Source organism: Vanellus vanellus (assembly GCF_965231255.1).
Source record: "Vanellus vanellus genome assembly, chromosome: 6".
Classification (NCBI taxonomy): domain Eukaryota; kingdom Metazoa; phylum Chordata; class Aves; order Charadriiformes; family Charadriidae; genus Vanellus; species Vanellus vanellus.
The window spans coordinates 7875502-7903437 of NC_138911.1; the positions used below are offsets into that span (position 1 = coordinate 7875502).

The window sequence follows — 27936 nt, forward strand, 5'->3', positions numbered from 1 at the left end:
GACTACAGCTGCAATGAAGGACTCTGCAGGCATAAAGCAAACGCCATTTTCAAATTCTTACAGGCCTGGAGACTGCAATATATTTTTCTAAGCTATTTATATGCCAAAGGTAGCATCAAGATGGAGAGACGGTTGTATTTCGTACCGTATATCTGCAACCCTTCATCAGGCAGAATTCCAAGCACGGTATTTAAATTTTTCTCATCTGCGGTCTAAGAACTTCAGGATCAAGCACATAATTTAAAGCCTACTGAGATCGGTGGAAAAAAATCCTATTGGCTTCAATAAGCTTTGGATCAGACTCAGAGGGCCACAGTCAGAAAGTTCTCTGGGGCCTCTAAATGCATCCAGTGAGTTTTCCAAGACGCGATGCAGCCTGTACGCAGATGCTGAAGACGCTTTTTTATGACTGAGTGCTTTCCGCATGGATTTTGAAAACAGATTCTCAGTTGAACTACGTCAATTTTGCTAGCTCAGCATCCAAACTTCCAGTTATCTTAGTTTTCCACTCAACTTTTCTACATTACTATACCAAACTGTACTGATCAGACATTTTCTTTATTCTTTGTTTCGTTGGAAATCTGGTGCCTCTTTTTTGCTCTCCTTACCCCCTGCCCTCCCTTCTCCACCCTCTGTTTGGTACGCTTGGGAATTTTATCCTTGACAATAGAACTTCAGGATAAAATAGAGCTAATAATACTTTTGACTTCTACTCGTGTTATGCAAAGATATTTTAACTTCTGTTGAACTCAAGCTATAGGAAATGGTGATTTCAAACTGGACTTGATACATTATATGGTCATTGAGATATTTCCTATAAATATTTTAGATGGTAATTCCGTTCTTCCCAAAGACAAAATGACTTAATTATCAGGGCCTTGTGCTCACACCGTTCATGGAAACAGCTATACTTCTTTAGCATATTTAAAGATATTAAATTATGAAAACCAGTTCACATAGGGTAACTATCAGAGATAATTATTTGATAGTTCATTATGATGACTACAGTAGATTTATTTATAATAAGCGCCATGTTTTATAACCTGGTACCAAAATCAGAAACAACTTCACAGCCGAAAAAGCCCCCTTTGGCACAAGCAGACTGAAAATCACTGCAACCTGTCAGCCCAGCCCTGTTAAAATCCAGACACACTTCTCTCTGCTGTATCACTATTGCACGGCCGCTGCAAGCAATTTCCTCGTCCAAAGCCACCCAGGTCAGTCGGCGCTCTGACAAGAGCTGTGTGTGCACACAGGTAAATAGGGTTTGCCATTTTCTATGTTTTATAATCTACCATTTAACCTTTAAACATATGTTTACCAAAGCCTCTAACAAGCACAATGTCTGATTTCAGCTGGAGAACATGAGGCATACAATGCAAGGTTTATACAGTTACTTCTGCTTGACTGCAAAATATGTCAAGCCAGAGTCAGTCCCTGCCTGTCTTGGGGGGAACAAGGGCCCTCTGTCTTCTCATCCCAGATCTGACAGTCGTCTACGGGGACGGAAACTTCATCTCCCACTGAAATTAGGAGAAGTTCGCCCATTGATTTAAACTGTATCAAGATTTAAGGAGGTGACTATTGGCAAGGCCTTTACTGAAGACTTATGGCAAAGCATATTTCATTAATGATGATATACTAGAGCATTGGAAATCCATGAAGGTGGAATCAGAAGGACCGGACCAAATGCTCGCCGAAATCAACGGAAAGATGAAGTGAGCTCTGGATCACACCTTGCTCACAAAGCGCCATCTTCTTTACAGCCAGCAAAATTTTACACAAAGGATTAGAGGTGTGCTACTGATTATCTCTACAAAATCCCCATAGAATAAAATGTAGAAGAGTAGACATGAACGGTGAAAACACAGTGAGGACGCAGGACAAGAAGTAAGACCACGTTTCCACAAACACGCAGAATTAGTGACACGCATTCGGCAGAGCCGCCTATATAGCAGAGGAAGTTTTTCACACCAAAATTTGCGGGATGGACTCCTCTGCTTACTTTCAGCAGCCTCATCGCGTATTTGAGAAGCCAAGCAGAGAAACCAATTCGTTAACTTCTTTGCTTCAAGTTTGAACAGCGCCTTTTCAATCCTGAACAGCTCCAAGTGCCGTGTATCCCACCGGGAGCCACAGAGCAGCAGCACGAGACGGATTTTCTGTTCAGAGCCCGGGGAGCTCCCTGGGCTGCTCCGCTGCCTTGAGGGCGGCCGCTTTAAAGAACCACCACGCTAATGAAAAAAATCTACTTTCTGGAACAGAATATAAGAACGAGCGGTTTCTATACCTTTACCGAGTTTGCCCTTTCTTGTAAGCTTTTGCTGGAGTCAAACAAATTCACCTGAAATCTCACCATCACAGTAGGGTGAGAGGAGAGTCCAATATAATTAGAATCAGAAGTATTGCATGAAAGCTGTGATATGAAAGTCACAAACCCCTCCGCCCCCTCTATTTATTCCAACTAGAATAACACCTTTTGCTCACGTCAGTATTTACCTCCTTGTCATTTAAAGAGGCCGATGGAACCCGCCCGCGCCCCCCATCCCCACCAGCTTCTGCAGACTCCGTGAAGAGCACGAACAGCTTTCCAGGAGCTGCAGCTCTACACAGGGTTACCAAGTTCATCTCCATTCGTGTTAGGTGTGCTCCAGAAAGCATCACGCGACACCAGAAGTTCAGAAATCCCAAAGTTTAGCTAACTATGCATACAGTTTTAGTTTGCAACGAGTGCCACGGCTTCTTGTTATTTGTTGCTAGTTTTCGCTATTCACGATGGAAAAATGCTGATTTCTTCACTCTTTTATTGCTTGCAAAAGGCATTCAGTCTCCAAAAATATTCCTGACTTTACTGATCGGTTGCTTTCTTTACTGTTCGGTTGCTTTCTGTGCAATTTACTTTAAATAAGTTTACATGGGAAAGGATATTTTGGAAAACACAATTAGAATAATCAACAACTAAAATGAAAATAAAGAGAGGGTGGAACGCCATTCAAAATCTTCAGCGCATCGTCAGCATAACCTTCTCATATTGTGTAACTCCTCATAAACCCAAGTAGCACAAGCAGCTGCAACCCCGAGCACGATGCGGGGGGGAGGAGGGGGGAAAGGACTCGACCGAGTTGAAAAGCGGCTTGACACGTGTGGCTTCTCTGTTCTCTTCAAGTTTACCACAGAGCTGCTGCAGAAATTATTAAGATTCAAACAACAAATTGTGGCGGGGAGACAAACTTACATTTCTGCATTAATTAACATGGATATTTTTATTTTGAGTTTTTACATAATGAATTCGGGGTTATATTAAGTACATTATTACTGCTTTGGACAGCTAATTATTTTTAACATTTACCCTCAATCTGTAAGTACCCACATGAAGTCCACGCAATAATATATTAAAATCATTAATATCCTAAAAAGTAAGCAATGTTTAATTGCTCCTAAAGTTAAAAGTCAAGCCACTGAACTGGCAGAAGTCCCCAAATAAGCTCTTAGAATCACGGTTTGCTGAAGGATTTTTACAGGATTAGTTTCTGCTTTTGGAGAAGATAAATGTATTTTTTTTTTATTATTTTAGCCTATAAAAGTAGCTTATATTAATGTTTGATTAAAATTTAAAATAAAAAAAATAAACTAGGAATCGGAAAATCAAAGGTACCACCCACAATTTATGAATAAAAACTAAGTATGAAAGACTAGGTCCATTATCTCTGCAATCCTGAAAGACTAGCTTGACCAGGAACAATAGATCAGTTTTAGAAACGGAGACAAAGGCAACACTTTGTCTTAGAAGATAAAGTTTGCTTTAATGAACTCTGGTTTTCTTTACGTATTTAGAAGTTCTAAGGTAGTTTTATTCTGGTAAGTGAACAAATTTTAAACTGTTCTCTGTGTTCATTCAGAAATTCTAATAATTTTCATCCAAAGACAACTTGAACAAATGGCAGAAGGAGCTTAAAAAGCATAATTCGTCATTTTATAACGAGAAGAATTGTAAATGCATATACAAAGAAATATTAAGTGTACAAACGTAAAATAAAACGGTAATGACTCTAATGTATAGTAAGCTATGCTGTTATTTAAATGGGTCAGTAGCATACTGTCCAAAGTTAACAAGAATGAAACGTTGCCAATCAGTGACAATCAACTTTCTTCAAATATATAATCACTCGTAGATTTTTAAGAAGTACAACAGCAAAACCAAGGGTAAAGCTCATCAGAAAAATCACTTCGAGTTAAACCGGCCCACCTGAAAAAAAATTAAACGCTTTCTTTTACGAACGGGTAACTTCGCAAACAGTAACATTTCGTTTCCATCTGCTCCCGAGGTCTCTCCACAAGTAATAAATACTGTCCGCCTAATCTTTCTGCGGCTCCTTTACGGTGCCATCCAATGCTCCACTTCCCACAGCGTGCCCTCGCTCTGCACCTTGCCCCCGTTTATCTACCTTATCGGCTCAGGAAGAAATTTCAGCAAAACTCTTCCTCTGGTCACCGATATCTCTGGGAACCGAACCCATTAAGATATTCCTGACCCCTACTCGTGCTATTTTAACTGTCTGATGTACAGGAAGGAACTGATAAAAATAGGATTACAATGCCCTTACAGATGAACTAGAAGGAGGTTTGATTGTGATTGATGCCTGAATAAATATCCAATAACAGGCCCTACATTTCAACACCGCTTTTGATAGAAGGTAGGGAGAAGTGTCGGCTTTCACCGCCTGGACTGCAGGACTCTCTTCCCAAATACCTGGGAAGCGCCTCTGATTGAAGACTGAATCTTCTACTTTTAGTCCCATTTTAAATAGAGCGGGGGGTAGTAATTAGTAAGTAAGAATGAATATTAGTATTATTTTGCAAGGCACAAAGGTGCATTTCTTCCCACGGGTGCTGATGAGTGGCCCACCCTCAAGTTCAAATGAAAGCCTGAATTCCTTTGAAGTCTAAATACCTTCCCCACGGATACTCTGTGCCAAGGTGGGCCTATGGGAAAAAACAAGCAACATCCTAACTGCTCCACAGAAAACAAATGGGCTGGACGGGGAGTTTGGGGTGGGGAGAGGAGGGCTGGGGTTGCCCGGGTCTCTGACAACTCGCCGCCTCCTCGGGAGAAGCGGCTCTCACACGGGCGCTCGGGCACAGACTTAGTCTGGGGAAGGGCTTTTCCAGCAAAGGCGCGTTAGCCGGTCCACCGCTGGGTTTGGATAGCAGCAACAAGACAGCCCAGTATCTCCAGCAAACAGTTCCAGATTATTTTCCCCTCACTCCATTGTACTGCAGTACAGACTGTCTGCATTCTTTTAATCTTTCGTAATAAACTAATTATTAACGAGTGATGCATCTACCATCCTCAACAGACATTTCAGGGAGTAAACTCAGTGCACAGTTTTTATTAACCTCCCTCTTTTCGGAGAAGAGGGCTTCAAGTGTCCTGAAATCACACGTTATCAGCTCCCACTTCAAGTAACACAGCTATCTATTCCACTTCAACAGTATCTCAAATACGCCCCTTCTTATCCCGCAAAAAATAGACACCTACTTAGCTTTCCAGCCCAAGGATCCGGCCGAGTACTTAAGCAAGTACACAAACTTCAAGCAAGCAAACAGTCCCGCTGGCTCCTTTGAAACCATTCGGGAAAGCAAGCCTGCCTCTGCTCGGTACCTCCTTGGATCATCCTGCTAAAAATAAGTTAACGCCAATCCTTGGCACTTTCCCAGTGCCTCACGTGCTGAAACTACTGTCCAAACGGCAAGCGGCGAGGAAAGCATGTAAATATTAAGAGCCTGCTTTTGTAGATGAAGAAATTAAGGCAAAGAAACCAGGTCCTCGTACGGCGAGACGGTGTCAGAGCTGGGACCCCCCTTCCCTGTTCCCTCGCCCATACGCTCCATCCTTCTGGCATCCACGAGACGCTCTAGCCGGAAGCACAGTCACCTGGCAGCCTGCAGCTCTGCACACAAACTTTAAAAATTCAGTTCCACCAATTACTACAGTCTGCAGCGATTAATATAGATCAAATACTATAATTAAAAATAGTCATAGTACTAAACTGTGGTACATAACCAGCACAGTATCATCCAAGAAGCAGAAGGACCACATCTCCTTGAAGATATGTGTTCTTCTAAGGACCACATCTCCTTGAAGATATGTCTTCTTCTACTAGCGTAACAACTGTGCTCACTATTAATATCAAAGGCATTTCTGACACGCGTATGTGACCAGCTCTCACAACTACAGACACCTTTCTGGAACACTCTCTCCTCTATACCAAGAACCCACGACCCAACAGTTCACTTCCTGAAGAAACCAGTGCATTTATTACACCTCCCTCTTGCCCGCTAGTCTTTCAGAAATAAAGAAATAAAGCCTGAAAAAAAAAAATTATTTCCCAGCGGTCACCTATGTGAAACTGCCTTTCACGTGCACGCACAAGCGCAAATCGCATGGCTTCCTGATGGGAGGGCACAGTAATGTCTTACTGGATTCCTCCCCAGGGGTTCAACACACTAAGACCACACGCCAGCCAAGTAACACTGCTTGAAAATATATAACGCCACTTTCCATTACCTGGTTTATACAGAAAGCGCTTTAATTCAAATGGGACAGCCTTACGTTTACAGCAGTACAAGGATACACGCTCTATCTCTCACTATTCATTATTAGCAGATCTTACTGAAGTGCTAATTCTGTTATGAAGTCATCGTTCAACAAGACAGTAAATCCCATTTCAGTGCACGTGGCACTACATCAAAACTCCATCAAACCCAAACCAAAGCACTGCAGCAACGAGATGCAAAGAACTCACCCAGTATAATCTTGGCCGGTTCAAAATGCGAAGCCCAAACTGAAGGACACAGCCCAACCGCGTCCCTTCTGCAGTCAGCACACACTCCCTATTTCATGCCCTGGGGAGACGAACCCGAAACCCGGGGAATGAATCGGAAACCCGCCCGACCTGGAGGAAGTCTGTATTCATGGGTAGCACAGTTGTAAATCAGGGCTGCGACTCATATTTTAATACCTTTTTAAAATACCTTTTCTTCTCCCGGTTATGATGCTTCGGTTGTGGTGTGGACAGCGTGCCGTCCCAACCAGGCTGGGACAGACCAACTCTCCGCACTACCCTTTATAATGTAAAAATCGATTTTTGCACGGAGCTTGTAAAATCAAGCCAAACATGCGTAAAAGAAACTGAAATTTCCCCCAAGACTGTTTTTATTCAAGTGGCGATGACACAACTTGTTATTCAAGTTCATACAGATGCATACAATGTAAATGGGAAAAGTCATGAAGCAAAAGAGTTTTCCTATTGCAATTTAAAATACCTTTGAATTTGAATGAAATATAAATTCAGAGGGCTACTAACCAAATGACACATGCCCCCAAGCCGCACAGCAAGAAAGCACTTAAACCCACGTTGAACTTAAGCAAACACATAAATCTTACAAATTTCATAAGGACGAAAGTGTGCACTTAAAATTAAGGCAAGAGTTTGCTGTCGCTTTTGCAAACAGGTGAATGAAATTTCAAATAGACATATATACACACACACACATATAAACACATATATATATAAAAAATTACAAAATAGCAAAGCTTTGCCTATGATTACTGATGGCAAACAAGTAATAAACAATTAAAAGCCTGAAATATTAACAGAAGAATTCTATCTGCAGTACTTTGGTTTTTAAAGTCCGATCCTGGAGAAGCAGTGAGAAACTGGTGCTGATCTGTATGCCGTGAATTAAGGAGCGATACTGAGAATTACCTCCTAGTAAGTCTAAATTCAGCACAGAATAAAATTACGGTGTAATTGGGGTGGGTGGTGGGTGTGGGTGGAGGAGGTGTAATTGCTTTAAGAAAGGAGAATTATAGCTACTCAGCCGCTAAGATTTCAAAGTGCTCCAAAACCATAACTCCATTTCATCGCATTTAATTTTTGTAAATACATTAAATTCAGCCAAGCCAGTAGATTAAAATAATGCAGTAGATTGTATCATTCCAGACTTGGGCAAAATGTGATACAATCCCTTTCCAAAAACCTAAAATTGGCTTGCCTGCGAGGACTATCACACAAATGAATAGTGACTAAAGGGCTATAAACAAATAGATTGCAGCAGCACATGGGAGGTGCTAGTGCATAGCCACAGGGAATGGTATTAGGATCAGTTTTATTTAACATCTTTATTAATGATCTGGAAGAACGGGTAAACAGTACGCTAATTAAATTCACAGATTTCAATATAGTGAGAGGTGTTATAAACATGACAGTGGGGAAAGAAATTATGCAAAAGGGGGTTAGAAACACTAAGAGAAGTAAGAAAACGGGATTCCCTCTGAAAAAATGCAGACTAACACATCTGAGATGAATTAAAAAAACGTAAATAATCAGTAAGAGGAAGAAACCCGAAAGCCGTTAAGCTAAAACAAAAGACGCAGGGGCGGCAGCTGACAGCAAATTATGTATGAGCTTGCAACATAAATGGGAAAAAGAATAAAATGGTCTGGGCTACACACACGAACGTATCACAAGACATCAAAAAGACGGTGTGACGCAAGTCTGGACTTTCTGCAGAAGCACTGAAACATATGGCTGCCATACTACACCAGTATTTCAACTAGCCAAGTACCTTCACTCAACGTTCAGTGCGTTAGTGACATCCACGCAGAATACTGGAGTTTGGTTCTGAGCCACTCGTGAAAATTAAAAAACAACAACAACAAAAACAAACAAAAAAACCCCAAAACAAAATAAAACAAACAAAAAAAAACCAACAAAAACCCACAAAACAAACCAGACAACTAACCAACCAAAACCCAATACCCAGGAATATCAAAAAACCTCACCAGAAATAAGAAAGAGCAAAAGAAAACAATCTGAAAGGATTGCAAAGACTGAGTAGATAATGTAATTGACACAGGGCCTGACACGGACAAAAATATACACATAACGAAAGGTACAAGAAACCTTTAGGCTCATCTCATCAAATACAGTACAATTTGGATTGTTTTAAAAATGAAACAAACATAGGAAGAATATAAGCAGAACAGTGGTTCCGATTAGTAACACCTACTACACTAAGGAACAGTCTCAAAAGGTATTAACTAAACCTTCTTTTCTTCATTCATTAAAACTAGGAAAAACATTCAAAAATACAGTGTAGGAGACAACGCTGTGATGGCAGAATGACTTAATAGTTCTTTTCCATCTCTAACTTCAATGATTCCATAAAAGACAGTAAGCAGAGAGACGACGCTCTGCAAAATTAAATCACTGGGAGTCAACCGGAGAATGAAAATTAAATCACAGTAAAGTATTTTCTTCTTTGTAAGCATTAGCATTAATCACATGCAAAAGTAAAATATTAGTTAATTTGATTCTCTGTGCCTTCCAGACTCTGGTCGAAATGAATCAATGTAGGAAGAGCAATTTCTCTGATAATTGGGGAAATGATAAAGAAGGAGGAAAAAAGAAGAAAGACAAAAACCCAGTAGAAATAGCCGGTGAAAATTAAATTACTAAAAGGAGACTAGAAAGCACCACGTTAGAGAGCGTATTTCTTCTGAATCCCTAGTAAGAACGATACATGGAAAATTTCACAGTGGCGGCTTTGAAACAGCATTACCCAAAGATGGCTAGAATTGGAAAGAAAATCACCTTGGACAGTACAAACTCTTAAAGCTGTTCCTGATTTGCTTAAGGACTGTTCTTAGTAGCCCGCAAACCTCTGAACAAATGGCTTTACGGGCCATTCCAATGGTTAACCCTCTCTAACGCCTCCGGTTTGCCGCGGGGAGAAGGAAGGTGCTCCTCCTCAACCAACACAATGCAGAGCGGGCGTGATGAATTTGCAAGGCACGTCACATCTGGGAACCCCTTCTCCTTAACGGCTGTGAAATGGGTTGCCTGGCTGCGCCTAAGCCGCTCACTCGGCCATTCGTGTCAGCACCGCGCCAGCGCTGAGGCACGGCCCAAGGCTTTCCCTCCGCGCGGCCTCAGCCCAGGGAGGTGGCACGCCAGCGTTTCCCTCCGCTCTTTAGGCCACGGGAGGTCAAACTGGACAAACCACGGGCTAACGGAGCGGTTTGTAGCCGGGGGTGAGGCAGCACAAAGCCTTTCAGAGGAGCGTGTACACGACGGCACGAAGCGGCGAGCGAGCGGTTCTCAGCGGAGCCAGCAAGAATTCAGGTGTGGACTTCCCTGGAAGTCACGCCTGGGCCAGTTTTCCAAAAGCGGGTAATTTAAGCTGGTGCACGTGCCACGGGAACAGAGGAAAAAGGGGCCTGAACCCAGGGAGAGGCAAGCACAGCGGCTGAGACAAACCCTGCTGCCTCAGGCCAGGGTTGGTTTTCCAGACAGCAGCCTAAAAGTTCTTTATAGCTCAGCGACAGGCTTTATTGAGCTGGCGAAGAAATATATAATCAACATAACAAAAACTTAAAAAAAAAAAAAAAAAAAAAGGTAAAACCAAAGGAACAGTATAGAAAAAAGAAATAACTAGGGGTCTGGTTTGTTTCCTCTGATAGTTTTCAAAAATAGATACTTTCCTCCTACAGGGAGGAAATACTGTATTTAATTAGAAGCATAAATCATTACGCTTTTATAGTTAGTAATATCTGCTATAATGAAACTAGATTAGTTTCTCACTACATACGCTGTTTATTGTTCAAATTTTACGATAAGTTCTAATAGCGGGAGCGTTACAGAACAGTTCAGTTTGGGCTTTTTTGTTTCTATTTCAGCAAATCTTAGATTATTTTTTTTTTCCGTTATATACATCAGTAGAAATCTGTCTGCCTTTCTACCTACTGCAGAAAGATACGCACCATCTTAAGTGACCCTCTGAAGGTTACGGGGAGAGATTTATCTTTAAAACTCTTTATAAGAGAGTTTAAAACTTAGCCCCCTATCTGCAATCAAAGCGTGAATTTTAATCCTCGCGTTTAAAGACGGGGCAAGTTCTTCTCATTCCAAACGTACCTAACCAGCAGCCGTGCTGTGCCAGGATCCGTCCTGCAGCGGCCGCCCAACCTGGAGCCACAAATGTCACCAACTTCAGCAATTTTCTGTAGGTCTGCAATTATTTCCCCCCCTCCTCCAGCAACACAATCAAGACGTAAACACGAAGAGAGCGCAGCAGACACATCACTGATTTCATTGCCATTTAAGACAACCCGAGGAGCTCTGTGCCGCGGACTGATGAGGAAAGCACATTAAGCACTTGCAACGGAACATCCACGTAGACCTGTTTTGCAGCCTGATTAATAGAAACAACCTCTAAGGACTAATCACAAGTCGAGCCCTGTTTTGTAGATTAATAGAACAAAGGCACGAGAGAATAGGGAAGGTTACAGGACTGGAATATAAATAAGAAAAGGTGTACACTCGAGGTAGTTTGACTGCTGGTAATTATCAGCTGAAGGCACATCCTTATGGCGAGGTCTCGCTGTTCTGTGCTAAAACAGCTCACTTCCAGATGGACTACCAGCCTCTGCATCTCGGAATGTTTTATCTGTATTTTAACTCCAAAATTCATGAAACAACAACAACAACAACAATCTTTCTCTGAAACAAAGCCTGCTTTCACCTCACGCTTCCAAGTATCACTTAAATTTCTGTTGAGATGAGCTGATTACAAAAAATTGCAGGAACTACACTTTTCAGTTACACATACGCGGATCAGCAAATACAATATTGGCATATAATAAATGACCGCTACTCAAAACACTGCTGCCACCGCGATAGGGCAGCAGATGCTGAGACCCAGCAGAGATCCCACATATCCCGTATCTGACCCTGCGCGGAGGTGTGCTGCTCCTGCCGCGCCATCCCGGCCAGCAGATTTTGCTGGCCTCGAGCAGGATTCCACCGCACGAGGAAAAGGTACTCAGCCAGAGAAAAGTCCTACAAATAAACCCCTCTGAAACAAAATGCAAGATAACAAAGGTGTTTTTTTTTTTTCATTACCTGGAGTTTTGGTACTGTTCAACAACAACTAGAAGTTATACGTGAAATATGTGTCTACACATACACCATATGGGAAATGACGGAACTTTTTCATGCCTCTGGGGAAAACTATTTCTCTGCTTTTGAAAGTACTCATTTTCATTGGCCATACGAAATGTGCTTCAGAGCTCCAGAAGCAGCCCAGGTAGCACTCGCAACCAGTGCTTCATTAAACACGGGGGATCTGCTGTCCAAAATCCTGAATGAACTAAAAAAGTCCTTCTGACTCCAGGAAGGATGGATTTCATCCTTGATGTTTCAGAATACCTCCCTATCTACAGAAAGATTAAACAATATACTGACAATAACATATATATTTAATATATATTAAATAATATACTTCAGAGTGATTTGTAGTTATTTCCACGTTCTCTAAGCTTTCCCAAAAGCTCAACCTCTTCCAGCGCTATACACACAAGAACACAAGCGATGCCATTCTAGAACCTTATAAACCTCGTTTAGTAAAAAGAACGTTAGGCAATGGAAGACATTCTTTCTTAAAATGAATTTTGCAGGTTTCTCAACGAATATAAAACCTGTGTTATATTCACAAACAGAAGAGGGAGACAAACTCACCAAGAACGGAAAAAACAAATTCAGGTACCCGCAACCCTGGGGATTACAGTATATGGGGGCATCCCATATTAAAGATGGGGACTATTTATGACTACCACTTTTGAATTAGCACTCATTTTGCCTTTCTCCTCCATTTTCCTGCGATGCAGGACACAGAAGTGTCCCAAGCAGCCCAGATGGAACACCAAGAGAGGTGTTAAAGCGAACACCTTTCTCGCCGCTTCTTTTTATTACATTCCCAGTTTTGGAAACGAGATGCATTAAAATCTGTGCCAGGAAAAGGAGATTGAAAGATTCATCCTTCCTTCTTACATAAAGCTTTCTTATATAAAGTTTGAGGCGATACACAATCCGTAAGTTTATTCTCAGGGTACAGACTCCTAAACCTTACTCAAGAGGGCAATACAGTTAGCAGCTGCAAATATCAGCTTTTGTCAGTTATTTACACGCGTACAGAAATAAACTGGCTTTCTGAGGAACCGCACCATACAACTTCCTTGTCAGTCCTACCCATCCAGCAAATGCTGCTGGAGCATCCAAACGGAAAGCCAGAGCTCTCCAGAAGCTGATCTGCAGATACGATACTCGAGCACTCACAACATTACTTGCAAAAGAAATATGACGACACACTTGTCAGATGATTTCAAATCACCACGTGCTCATTTCCTAGGAAGCGTTATTTCCTTTGTCAAAGTAGCCACAGGCACGGGGTTCCCAAGCACGACGTGCACGTCAGTATGTAAGGCACCAGCTAAGCCTGTACGTTAAAGGATATTGGGTTGTTTACAGAGAAGGTTTTACACGAAACGCTAAAGAGGAGGAATACAGAATGGACGTACTACCTGGCAACTCCCATTATTTTTTCCCAGGTACGCTGCACATGCAGATCATAAAACAATGTCCTTAATTGTGCAAAAATTATAGCGTGTACTGTAACTTATCCTTGTGATTATTTTCATTCCATACTACCCAGAGGACGGGCAAACGAGGAATGCGGGACAAACTTTGTTTAGCATGTAATTTTTATATTAACGTCATTGACCGTACATTAAAAAAGAAGAGTATGTTATAGCGAGATTGCCCAATAACGAGCATTTAGTGCTCACCTGTTGGGTCCGTGTTGCATGAACTGAGCTGCGCTGGAGCAGGCACTTTTGGATAACCCAAATCAACTAACAGAGGAGGTCGCAGGGAATCACAACTTGTGAGGCCCTTCTGTACTTACTCAAGGGTGTATGCAACCAACCCACATCTGTGAAGGCACAGCAATAAGCTGCTGCCATCTTCCCGCTTGTAAACCACTGCTTCCGCCTTCTCTCTGGGTGCATGTATACAAACATAGCTTTCAGCCATGTTAAGATTTTGATATTTAACTAGTAGAGTCAGAAATGTCAGCAACTCTCATCCTTTAGATGCACGCGACCATAATGTAGACTAGCACCTAAACATTTTAGGGGTGGTTATAAATACCCAGCGGTCTCATTGATTTTCTACTGAATCCATGAGTGTTGACCACTTCTGAAATAAGGTGCCAGATCCATTCTACTGAGCGGATTCTCATGAAACTCTGATGAATGCAGCTGTCAATCTTGACCTTTATGTCTATGCTCAGATTCACCATCAGGGTTCTCTTTATTTGAAGTGCTTGTGCAATTTTTGCTTTATTTCATAGCCTCTGTGAATTACTTTAAGCATTTTATACACATGTCAGGGTAAAGTTAGCATTCTGATCAATAGGTATTAGATAAATATGACCCATATCATCTTGAAGACAGTCATGAGAAATCTTATCTTTTGCTGGGAGCTAACAAAATCTAGTCACTTGCTAATTGACTTACTTTTGTATTAAAACCAAGTAGTTTTTCAAATGTAAAATGCAATAGAAATGGAAGAGAAATTATCACCACCACATCGTGAGCTTCATCATCAGCTGCACCCGAAGCGCTGTAAATTCTTCCAAATTTTTTCCTGTTTGTCCTGAATAGATGAACTATGAAATAAGCCACCTACAGACACCTGTTTCACATTCCTGACAGTACGCAGGACAAGACCTACCTTCTCCCCTGTTGCCCCTCCCAATCTCATTCATTTCACCGCATCTAAAGACGCTTGAAAGTATCCCCATTTTTTCCAACTTAATTCAGCAAAGCACTTAATACGTATATCTGTATTTAACTGATAATTTTGTATATATTTGTATACATATATAAAAAGAATTAAAGTTTATTACTAATCTCACTGAGTCAGTGAAACTACCCATGTCCCAAACTTGGCACATTTAGCTACCTTGTTGAAGTAGGGGTTCAGGGCGACATTTTTCCAGTGGGGGTTGACGCTTGCACAGTGCAGATATCGCCCCACGTAGTCTCTTCTCACTCAGGGCCACAATTCCTGCCTTAGAAGTGATTCATGCATCCAGTGCTTTTAAATCAGTGTTGTTTGGATCTAAATATCTTGCTGGAAACACGCACACGTTCACGCACTTTGGGCTGGATGGGCCTCACCCTTCCAGTGATACAGCCCTCACGTAGCCCCACAGTCCCTACAGCAAAGTCTTGGTCTCCCACTTAGTTCCTCGCTGGAGTCCTGGTTTCTCTGGCTCACCAGTTCCTCCACAGGACCTTGAACCTCCTCCTGCTCTGCGGTCCTGCAGCCAGGCCCTGCCTCGCACTTGCCCAAATGTCCTCCAGCAGCTTCTTCGCCTGTCGCTCCGAGCAGCCGGCTGCTCCCTACTTCTTCCTGCTCAGGGTATATCACATAGGGACAACGAAGGAAAGAAAGTAATGGGGCTTGAAGAGCACCATCCAGTGCAAAAATCTGCCCTGATGCCAGCTCGCCAAAGCTCAAGCCCCTCTCTTACTTCTCCACTCTCCTACTGTGAAGGTGGTTGTCCTCGAGTGAAATAATTTTTCAGTTAACCTTAACAGCATGATATTTTCAGTGCTGTCTTTCTTCCCTTCTGCACTAGGCCACCGCAAAGAGGAATGGCACACGTATAGGTAGAACAAAATGGAAAAGTAGGAGTCCTGAAGTGCAGAAGCCCCACGGAAGAGTTTATTTATTCAAGCAAGCACCAACACACCACACTGACTGCAATCCTGTCAAGGAAGAGCTTATCTCCCCATTTGGCTTCATTCTCCCCTTCCCTCCTCTTTCCCCAGCTCCCGTTTTCTAAGAGTTTTCAGCCCTCCTTCCAAGACGGCGCAGCCGAGTTGAAAGTTTCAGGAGTTTTGTAGAGCTCAAGTGCACACAAATGCCACTTTGACCACGGTGTGTTATTCCAGTGCTCAGCAAAAGGAAAGCAAACTTCTTGTTCCTGGACAGCTGGCAAGCGAAGGAAAAAAACCACACCAAACCGAAGCAAAACTACAAAGACAAGCATAACTTGCGGGTTTTGTTTGCACAACTTGGGATATCAAAAGGACCTCGTTGTTGAGCAAACCACACTTCAACCTATGAACAGGAGACCACCATAAATGACGAGCCCCTCAAAAGGACGGCTCATGTTCATTCCGGCTCTTTGCTTTTTTTGCGGAGCACCTACTGAACTCCAGGAAAACGGAGCAGGAATTAGAGACACAGAGCAGATTCCCACAATCATCTGTGTCGTACTGCTCTGCAGCAGTTCAAATCCCTGTTTCCACAGTAGGAAAGATTCCAAAGAGTTAGGAGAGCCACCATTTTCTGTTTTAACTGGCTAGACTTCCACCCACAAACAGACACAGTTTGTGGGTTACATTAGTAACGAATACTCTAAAGTTGTTATTCCTGCTGAAGTCAAGGCTGAAGGAAAGGCTAAGACTTCATGATTTACCCCAGTGCCGGGGTGCAGAGCTTTCCAAAGAAATAGCTAGGACAGGTTAACATCACAGGATTAAAAATGACTTATGAGATAGTATATTTAACATCCCAAACATTACACTATTTGTATTTTCATTTAAAAAAAAAACAAAACAGCAAGCTCTTAAAAGCATACAAGACAATTTTTTTCTTGGACGTGAATCTGATATCAAAGAGAGTGAAGAAAAATCAGCGACATTCCCAACGAGGCAAAAAATGTAAACAAACCGCTGCAATTCTAGACCGGGGGGAATACATTCTTCAATCCTAAAATGAGAGACTTGGAAGGACAAATGCCAAGAAAAATGAAACAGAAGCCCGCACCTTTAAACACAACCACGCTACAGTGGTGGTGTGTTTGTTTAACACACAGACAGAAGATTTCAGTCTTTGCCAATATTTTTCTCAGTTGCTGCCTTCTGCTGCATAAACGCCGGAATTCCTGAAAAAAAAAACTGGTACAACACCAACAGTCTTGTCCAGTCTGCCCCTGGTTGCCTCACTGCTAAACAGCAATGAAGAACTTTACTGCCGAGTAGTCCAATTTCTATTCCTCCCTTTTCCAGGCACAAGCTAATTGCCAACTAAAAGTATGAAAATAAAAGAAATGAGATCCGTTCCAACCCATCAGTATATCTGAACGCGATCATGTGAGTTGCCAATTGGTTTTCCAGTCCTCACGCTCAGTATCTGCTGTTAATTTGCTTGCTATTTCAAGAACTTGAAGACTGTCAGCAAAATCCGTGATGCATTACAAAACTTATAATTGAAAAGAAAAAAAAAAAAAACAAACAAAAAAACAAAACCCAAACCAACATATGATGCTTTTCTGACAGGATAAACAAAAGTCTGAAAACACTGATCAGAACAAGGGAGAGGTACTAACTTAGAGCTACTTGTGTTAAAATATGATTGCAAACGAAGCAGGGAAAGGAAGAGAGTTACAGAAATAATTTCAAACTGATGCAAAAGCATCCATTGAAACCCCCCAAATTTACACTGGGCTAAAAAGGAAAGAAAAAAAAAAAACAAACCAATGCACAAAACATCGTTTTTAAAGGAGATGCCTGAACCTGTCTAAACTTCCTTACGGCTGCATTATCTATGCCAATTAAAATTTTGGTTCTGAAACAGAGTTAAGGCACTTCCTCTAGAGTTACTAAAAAAAGCAAATGAAAGCCTTGGCTTCGCAGAGGTGAGCGATAGTGAGCCGTTTGTTCTTGACCTCTGGATCACCCTACAGATCAAATTCTTGGACATAGGAAAAACCCACTAGTATTCATTAAAAGCAACTGGGAGGCCAGCTTTGTGCTTCTGTTCTCGAGACCTGAACAGGCTACAACTTGACAAATGCGCAGGATATTGCTGAACAATGCTGCTGTTCCTGTCGGGAGGGAAGAGCTTTATTCCCGGCTTCATTCAGGACAAATTGATTTTCATCACAATGATGCAAATCGCAGATTTCAGTCATTATTTAAATAATCAATTTTAATCTTTTACGTTTGTGCGTTTCAGTTATCTCCATAAAGTTGATTCCGTTAACCATTAAAACGCATTGATTCGTATCAAATTAGCTTTCACATTAAACGTTTTCTTCCCTCAAAAAGATTCATCCAGCTATAGTTATCTAAACAAATATATATGCTGTTTTACTTTTCACTCTGCTAGACATCGGTGGAATTTGCCTAAATATTTGAATAGCTAAAAATAATGCAAATGATTGCTTTATTAGATTATTTTATACTTATGGCTTGCAACATCTTTTGTGGAATTTTTACGGAGAACAGAATTTAAAATCCATAAATAAGCTTATTGCCTCGTTATTCATTAAATTAACCACCATAAATTTCTAGGCACACAAAATGAAATTAAAAAGTATTCTGATAAACTTTAACTATTTTTGTCTTTCAAGCAAACCAAAAAAGCTACCTGTAGAGCTGAACGGCAGAACGAAATAAAACAGAGAAAAATATTCTCCCTGAGCAATTGTTTCTGTCAAAACGTGGTTTAAACAAATTCTGGCTCCAGTTAACTGCAGTTCTCTGGGGGTTTGAATGCTTTTAAAGCTTCATTAGAAAACAGACATTGCTAGAATATTTGTATTCAAAGGTCTGTAGCATACTATAGTAAATTCAGTCCTTGGTGTGGATGAACAATTTCAAATATAATTTAAAAAAACACACGTATTTTAAAATCACAACATTTGAATTTAAATAAAACTTATACATATTCAGCACCCGAAGCTGCAGTAAAAACAGACCGTCTCTCCTTCCCCTTTTACAGATCCATCAGTATGAGTTATGCTTGCGTACACTTCACAAAGGGAGTTTTAAGGTTTAAAAATTCATATATCCATTATTGTTTGCATTTTTCGGTCCTGTTCAATAAGTAGCCTCAATCTCAAATTTCCAAAGGAGAAAATGTTTCCACTGGAATCTTTAAGAGCTTTGACTGCATAAACTATCAATTATTTCCCCACCAAACAAGGCAGGTTCATCGGGCAAAGTCAGAAGGAAGAGAAAGGAGGGAAATGGTTTTGTGGATCGTTATCTATAGACCAAATGGAAATCTTCAGCCATTTTGCTCCTTCAAGGTACATCAAAGAATCTCCTCTTTCAGGTGTGAATATATCCCTTACGTTCTCCACCTCGAGCTCCCAACATGACTCATGTCCTGCCCCTTGCTCTTTTTTCTTTGAGGGGCTGATACTTTTGTTTTCAACTCCCCTCCAGCTAAGGCCATTTAATACTCTCAGAACCATCAGGCTAAATTCAAATTTTCTGCTCCTTAGAGGCTGTTGATATGCACCACCGCACTTTCCAATTGCAAATACACATGAATGCTCCCGTGTATTGTAAGTTATTTTCTACATACAAATTCTACTAAAGCGTAAGTTAGGAGGCACTACTTGAATTCTCTTAGGTCTTTAGAAAGCTTTCAGACGTACCATGAGTAATAACATGTAATGAATATGGACTGATATTTCTTTTCTGTAGTTACACTGAGTTGGCAATTTACATTTTCTAAATAGATAACTTATAGCCAGTTTTCCCAGTATTCTGGCAATTACTTCTTAGAAACCCCTGACAGGCTGAAACCTCCAGAATCACAGCTGTTATTCTTGGTTTGATCCCTCTTTTTAAATTAAAACCAGTAGCCTTATCAGCAAATGAGAATTTTTTTCCCTCTGGAAATACTTACAAAAACGCACATAAATTGAACATGCCAACTTATCTCATTTTAGGGTTGGAGCATCTTCTGGGTTAATGACTAGTGTTCCACTTCTGTGGCAGAACTAATTGGGGTAAGGAGACCATAAATACATACAAAACCCCCACAATTTCTCTTCCTTTGGGGTAATCCAAAGATTTACAGTAGTAGAGTGCGATGCGATTGGAGGGGAAGGAGAAAAAAATTAAGAAGTGCTAACAGGCTTGTCTGATTATTCTGTCTCCGTTTCCAGGCACAGAACAGATTTGAAACAGATTTTTCTAGTATCTGATGTGACTTTTCCTTCCACTCCAAGATCAACTAAAATGCAGGAAACTAGCTGAATTTGCACATTTTCCAGGAACTGTCATTAGAGAGAGAGAGAGAGAGAGAGAGAAGGAAAGAGGACACTGCATCTCAATGCTTCAAGCACAGACTAGCTGAACTAAAAAGCTGTATTCAAAATGATAGCCACAACTCCACATCAACAGTTGCTCAAAACGTGCTTTGACAACAGTTTTTCACAGCTGAACACCAATGAGACATTCTTCGAGAGAGAGAAGTCTGCAGTTGGAGCTAAGAGTGCCTTTCTAGCAGTCTAGGTTTATTTCCCGTTGATCGCTAATTGGAAAAATCCAGTTATCAACGGATTACAGGGAGGACTAATTAAGATTCCTCTTCCCTGACGAGGTCAGAAGACATACGCCGTTCACTTGTTAGGGTTAAAACAACTCAGTTCCTTGATGTGGCATCCCTTAGTATTTCAGAACAAACATTCTAAATCCATGTGTCTACCTGCAAAATGAAAGACCTTCTAAATGCAGCTGGAGACAGAAGGATAAAACATTGATTGCCCTTACGGATTCGGGAAGCAAAAGAGGGGAAAATAGATCACTGCGTTTTGCCAGTACATATAAATGTAAATGTAAAGGCATACGACAGTTTTCCGTTTCAGAATACCAAGCTCTCTCTTCCCCAGACTTGGATTCTATCTTCTCCAGATCTCTCCAGCAGGTCTGTAGTAGCAGAGTTCAGGTAAATCTGCCACAAATAAATTTGAAAAAGATGCCTACACTTCATAATCATTGGATGCCTGCAGAATACAAGCCCTCTGAGTCTGAGACACACACATGAAAGAAGCTGAACGCAATCTCAATCTTAGCAGGTAACCTTCCAGCTCACACAGCCGCTCACCTTGCAGCGAGTCTCAAATCCACCTCACGCCACCCAAGGCCTTTACGTCCCCTGTTGTCTTCTGTGTTATATGCTGCTATACTAAAACAAATACTTTGAAATGTCTTTAAGATATGATTCCTAACATTAATTAAGATCATTTTTCCCAATTAGGTGATACTGCAGGATTTAGAGTTGTGGGTTTTTTTTTAGCTAAGCAATGTCAGGCTGATTTAAACTGCTAGCTAAAGGCTACGACTTAAATTAAAAAAAATCGGTAGCTTAAGTCAAAAACGTGAGATACAGAGCTAGATCTCAGTTTTCTAGCCAGGACGAATGTACACATGTGACAAAAAAAGCATTGTCAGAAGCATCAATGTGTGTGTTGTATGAATCACCCAGGCCTGGGGGCCAAGCGAACAGTCAATAGAGATGAGATGAAGGGGAAAATTTCTAATGTCTGTATAGGTTTACCCCATTCTTTGGTTCATTCCCCGTCATTCCCCCTTCCTCTTCTACTTTCACCTTTAAAGCAAGCCTGACATCAAAAATCTAAGTTCTAAGCTTATAATAAACCCTTCTTATAGGTGTGCATAAATTAGCATCTAAGTGCTTCAGCTGACAATTGAGAATGCCAAGCAGCATAATGATTATCACCATCATTGAAGTTCAGGTTTCTGGTAGAGCCTCAAAGGACCGCGGCTCTTGTTAGTATGAGAATTTAAAACAAGTGCTCCCCAAGATTCCACACAGAGGTATCGGGCATCACAATTAAACAACATGTAGAAAACACAAGGAAGAGTCTCCTTAGTACAAAACCGGGCAACAATTTTTCCTGCGTATTCTTGGCAGAGGGGTGGAATGAGATCAAAACAGGTTTGAAACTTCGTTATCACCACTTTGCAAACAAAAGAAAAAAAATGCCCAGAACTGATCAGAAATAATGCTTATAAAGCACCTGCTGCCTTGAACCTTGTGTTGTGCGGGTGTTAAATGCTGCCATATTAATCTATTAGCACAGCAGACATAAATAGCTAAGCAGCATACAATATAATGGAGGTTCCTTCCCTAATACGTACTAAGATGCCACTCCAGGTAACCCACAAACACAGAGTGGATATTGAGTCCACAATTTTTTAAGTGCATTCAGCAGGCAGAACAGAAATTATTACAATTCTTTTTCTCGTATTTCACCCACATGGCTAAATATAGCCTGTTTATCCACAAAAAAAATGTGGCAATTGTTTCAGAGTGGTTTACAGCTAAGTTTGACGCTGTTCTGCAGGGCAACGCAACAAAGCAGCTTCATGGTTCAAGTAATAAACAGCAAAGAAAGTTTAAATTGAGACTTACCACGGGGCACCGTATATTCGGAATCCTTTAACTGTTACCTCTGAATCTTGTAAGTAAATACTATTTGTCAGGAGTGACTGAACATTGTCAAAGTCCTCTGGTTTCAATTTGGACACAGAGGGAAAGCGGTAGTAATCTTGTTTAACAAGGTCTGCCATGAATTCCTTATCAAATGTCAGTTCATGATTCCCAGCAATCACTATTTTATATTCATATGGTAGGTTTCCTGAAATAACAAAAAAGAGGACTTAATTAGCACATTTTCCTCCCACACCAGCATTGCCGGCACAATAAGTAGACAGCTAGCAGTGACAGAATGAAATACCCAAGATCTGTGTGCACCTCCACGCTGAGCGTAAGTTATTAATACCGCTTCTCTTCCGCTGAATGAAACTGTGTTAAAATGTACAGTAACGTCACACAAAGCAATGTCACAATAAAAAGCATTAAACAAAACACGCTGGCAGGCGGCAAACCAGCTCCAAAGGTGGTGGCATAAACCGCCACCGCTGCCTTGCTTTCAACTGACGACACACTGATTTAGGTGTGACTCCGAGTCCAACCGCTGAATTCACGGGACTGGGCCACGGTCAGTGGTCCCGAGTCCTAATGCACGGGAGTGACCTGCATCGAGACCCCCCGGGGGTGTGAGTGGGTGGGCAGAGCAGAGGCTGCGGTAGGCCTCGCGAGTGTGCCGTGAGGGTACCAGGCCCGCAGGGCTGAATTGGGCTGCTGGTGCTGTTGGTTTTTAACTTAGGCACTTATTTGGATTAGTTTGTACGGAACCCAACAAGAAGCGGCATTTATTCCAGACCTAGCCTGCTCCTCAAAGCTCCAATTCACTTCCAGTGGACTTTCACTTTATTGATATAATTCGGTTTATGGTAGTATCTCATTTCAGTAAGACGTACCCACATAGAAGAAAGCACGAAACTCAAGCAAGTAGGATATCGGGTAGGAAAAAGGAAACGTGGTTCATTCATTTACCGTGAGGGTCACAGATAAAGAGTACAGACTTGATCGCCTCAAATCAGGGCAACTGTTTTCCTTGTTTGGAACGAGGATCAGGTCCACAGAGCCAGATTTTTGGAGTTCAGAGCCAGATTTTCGGAGTTCAGAGCCAGATTTTCAAGTACTTGGTACCAACAATCAGTGCCAGATCTTCCAAATAAACCTACTGGGTGCTGACCTCCCTTAAAAATATGGTCCCATACTGTGGTGTCACAAAACTTCTTTTACAAAATCTGTCCCACTGTGACTTGCCAAACATCACATGTAAGTTTCCATCAAAGCTAAAACCGGACTCGCATCTCCCTTCTACTGCCTTCACCATAAGCCTGATTTCCTAGTCTTATACCAAATCATTCATTTTGGTGTATAATCCTAATAATCATTTAGAGAAGGTTGGGTTTGTTTCGTTTGTTTCATAAAGGCAGCAAAAATGTAGGTGAAAATCTATGGGTCCATCTCCCAGTTCTGGCACTCCCAACACCTGCCCCCGGGGAACACAGAATTGGATCCATGTATTTATCCTGAATACAGTTCTCCTCAATAGATGTGGCTTTGCTAGTTTAAAACTTGTCTTTCAACATTCAAAACTGTTCAGGTTTGTGGGTTTTTTTCAAAAGTAAGTTTCAAAGTAAAGCTGTAAGTATTTACAACAAGATTAACTTTCCTAAATAAGACTTAAGAGGAACCAGTCAAAACCCTCTGCTTTTCAACATTTACAGCACGGAAACAGGAATTACATGAGATATGTATATAAGCATCATCTTTGCAAAATTAGTTAATTCTGGATAGAAAAACAAAAAGCTATAAATCCCCTGAAAAAAAACAGACAGACATCTTCATAGACACCTCACATCTGAACAAAACGCAGATCATACATATTCATAACTCTCTGCGGTGCTGCCTTGAATTAAAAGCTGGGGGAATGCAATAAACGCTCCTCTACAGTTTATGCCTCAGTCCTTTCCCCCTTCCCATCCCCGCTACATGCTGCTCTGCAATTCATTTTTATTTAAAACCTGGATGTGGCAGGTACCTACAATTCCTGCTCTCTGTGACTCCTGGGCACGAGGTAAAATTGCTATTTTCTCCTCTCTCAGGAAACATAAAAGATACCACTGGCATGAAATTGGATACACTTGTCATAACTATCAATCCCCCCAAAACAAGCTAGATGTGATTAAATTCTTGGAGAAGTAGGCTGGACAAGTTAAATTCGGGTTTCTACCAAGTTATCAACAATTGCCAGTTTTAGCAGAGAAAACTCCTCATCTTACTGGGTAAATGTTTGGGTTTTGCACTTTCTCCCACGTATTTCGATAGATTTGAAAATCGGCGCATTTTGATGATATTATGTCCAATTAAGTCTTGAACACCTTGCTTGCAGTCAACGCTTTTTTATCTCGACACCCTGAAGAGAGGGCGTAATTTGAAAGCGCACAGGACATGAAAAGACAAACCAGCGCTGGCATCAGTGATTATTAAAACACATAAATGTAACATTATACATGTTATATAAGCACCTGAAGTGAGTAAGGAAAACCAAACGGTATTTACCACAATCGGTGTCAAGACAGCCGTTGATTTTATTAAGACTACATAGAGAGAGTCCGCTTGGTCAAGCTCTTGAGAGCCAGGAAGGGGGAACGGCCGCCGGGGAGCTCAGGACACGGCCACACCAATGAAACCCAACACCAGGACTGAGGAATAAGGCAAAACAAGCCCCAGAGGAGAAACCACATGGGGACCAAAGTTCGTCAACATCTACGGGTAAGCTCGAGCTGAGCGGTACTGCACCTGCGAGCTGGAGGGTAACCAGCGCTGCCGGGGAGGTAATGGCTGCAGAGCCATGTCCCTCATCCAGCAACGAGACGAGATGTGCTTTGCTCTGTATTTGTACATACTTTAATATTTGCTGTCGGATGGGCACCAGGGTCTGACCAGGCTCCCCACGTAGTTCCCTGACGTTATAACCAGTCACGTTTCGCCCTCCTGTCCCGGAGCCGGCCTGGGAGCTAGCGATGGGCAACACAACTCATCAAAACGCAAACACATCAAACACCAGAGCCAAGCAAAGGGGGGCAGCCAGAGGAAGTCTCATCCATTTCTTCCCTCTTCCCTGAGGGAAGACTATATAGCACTAATCACAGTAATAAATTACCTGCAATCAGATTAGCTATTTATTCAGCACATCCAGGCTCTGCCTTCCTGGAAGGCCCTGTGGCAGTGCACAACATTCATTCTCTGTGATACGATTTATGAAATATCTTGGCGTGTTTTCTTTTGGCAGTCCTGCCCTTTGCCTCTAATCTGCTGACCTTCTGCGTTTAATATGGGAGCATAAAGTCATACACAAAATCTCCTACTCCGTGGTATTTCAGTTTCATCTTGACCAGATTAATCTCTGCATATCCACATCCCTGCTGGCCGGACAGAGAGAGACGCTGTAGCACAATACCCAGGTTGAAAGGCATTTCCTCATTCTCCTTCACTAAATTTTTGTTAGCTACATTTGGTCTTTATTAGCCGCATTTCCCAACTATTACATTTCCCATCGTGCACCAGTAATATTGTGTGTTCTAATTTATACTGTGAAGCTGGAAAACAGATAGCAGAATCACTTTCCAAACTAGGAAAAGAGTTTGATCTATTTGCTGGGACTTCAGAAACCCCTATTTATCAACTCCCAGGGTAATAAGTGAGTTTAGATTAAAAATACTTAACCGTTTAACAGGCGAGCTCAGAAGGCTAACATTATAGGTACTAAAAATGATTAGGGCACCGAGTCTGTGAAGTAGAGTCACTCAGTGGAGTATTTGAAATCCTATATGTGTATACACACACGGGGGGGGGGGGGTGCGCGCACGTGTGTATCTTCAATACATTTATACTATTTTGGCTAAGATGTTTTTCAACATCTGTCCTCCACAGTAGAAGCAAGGGCACAGTGTAATCGTTGATCAAGAAAACACTGCAATTAGACAAGTTGTTCTCTTTTGGAAGGCAAAAGGTCAGTATTGCTCAAATAAAAGCAAAGATAGTTAACAGTGAATAACTTGTAAGAACAGAATTGTTTACTGTAAATACATTAATCTGGGAGTCTCAGAAGATTTCTGTGACTTCTTGTTTAACAAATCAACCCTCAAGCGACAGCCCCGCGTACCTGTGTGCCGCCCGCGTTCACCCTCACTCCTGTGCCACCCCACCTCTTTGCCAACACACGGATTTGGTGGCCGCAGAGCACAGTGGATCAGGAAACTGATCCAGCTGAAAACTGATAAAACAAAAAAGGAGCGAGGCTCTGTGAACGCTAGTAAGGCAGGACTTCTTTTGCTGGCTGCAACCACTTACATCACTTTAAAGTGTTAGCTGAGCAACAGACTGACTTCAAATACACCTATTACACGGGAGGAGGGGGGAAGCTGGGAGGGGTGGGCTGTTGTTTTCTTTTATTAAGTTGTTTTAAGTTGTTGGGGTTTTAAGTTCACCTTAAGTACTGGATCCAACGAGTCCTTAATCTGTTGAACAACTGTTCCCATTTTAATGGCATGCTTCATACGAGTACAATTTAGTCACACAACCCCAAGCTCTGTAGAGCTGCCAGACATGAAAAGGAGTCTGACTGGCAATGAATGTTGACTGCCGAGTCCCTATAAAAATAGGAAATCACATTATTTTTTGACTACTGTTACCTACAAAACCCACAGGGAAGTAGGGTAATAAGAAATAATGTGATACTAGCTGTCTATATAGTGGGGTAAGAACCTGCATTTGGATACAGATGCTATACAAGTGCTTTTGATGTGAAGCTCTGAATATGCATACGCACGCATTAACTATTCAAACCACACAACACGTGAAGCATTTTCATGCCCATTTCATCGCCTCATAGACCTTTTGGCCGTATGTTGAGAAATGGGCTGAGAAACCTTGAAGTACAAATCTTAGTCGCTTCAAAAACGAGGGAAATTTGTACACGCGAGTTGCCCGTGCAAGTGAATCATCTCGAATTTATGGTATATCATACACGCTTCAAAAGTGCAAAACCGGTCATGCAGCATTCACCTATAGCCAACCATGTACATGTCCAGAGATACACACTGAAGGAGCAGATTATGTGTCGTTCCTATGGACTTGACTCCCCAGAGCAGCACAGGTTGCTATCAGGTGTCTGGCCGCAGCTACCCAAGCTGCCCACCCAGGGGCAGCAGGAGAGGGCAACCAGCAGAACCTGCTACTGGTCAGCAGCTCCATAACTCTTCATAGAGGTCTCTCATGGAACGCCCACTGCGTTTGAGGGCCATGGTTACTCTCTCTTCCCAGCATTTACAGCACAATTGCAACACACACAGGCCCCTGTCAGCTTTTTAAACGACAACGGAGTATCTCAAAGGTTCCAATTTCTCCTTCGGCAGCAACAGATGAGTTAGGGACTGTATAATACAGTAATATAGACTCAAGCTTTCAAATGATAAGCTTATCTCACCAACAATCAACTGCAGGTACCGAGATCCAAAACTAGGCAGGGAAAATGAACATCTTTTCTAGGATGATGTTGAACAACTGACTGTGAAAATATCCTGGCTGTGTTAATCAAACAGCCTTCACAAAAGGTCCTCAATGGAATAGCTAAAACTGATGTCAACGAACATACTGGCTGAAAGCGTAACCCACAAATTTTGATGAGTTTTACCCCTCTGTGTCTGTCGAAATCTACAGAATGAAACCACTAAAAGCAAAAGAGCAGGCAAATAAAAGAACATGCACA

General features: G+C 41.7%; 1 protein-coding gene across 2 annotated transcripts in view; it reads right to left on the bottom strand.

The window, feature by feature from the left end:
• MPPED2 (metallophosphoesterase domain containing 2) overlaps positions 1–27936 on the bottom strand; it is a 107910-nt gene that overhangs the window by 25592 nt on the left and 54382 nt on the right. For both annotated transcript variants that reach the window (XM_082485807.1, XM_082485808.1), the window contains one exon: positions 22161–22386. In XM_082485807.1, the coding sequence (XP_082341933.1) occupies positions 22161–22386 (226 nt within the window). The remainder of the gene's footprint in view (positions 1–22160; positions 22387–27936) is intronic.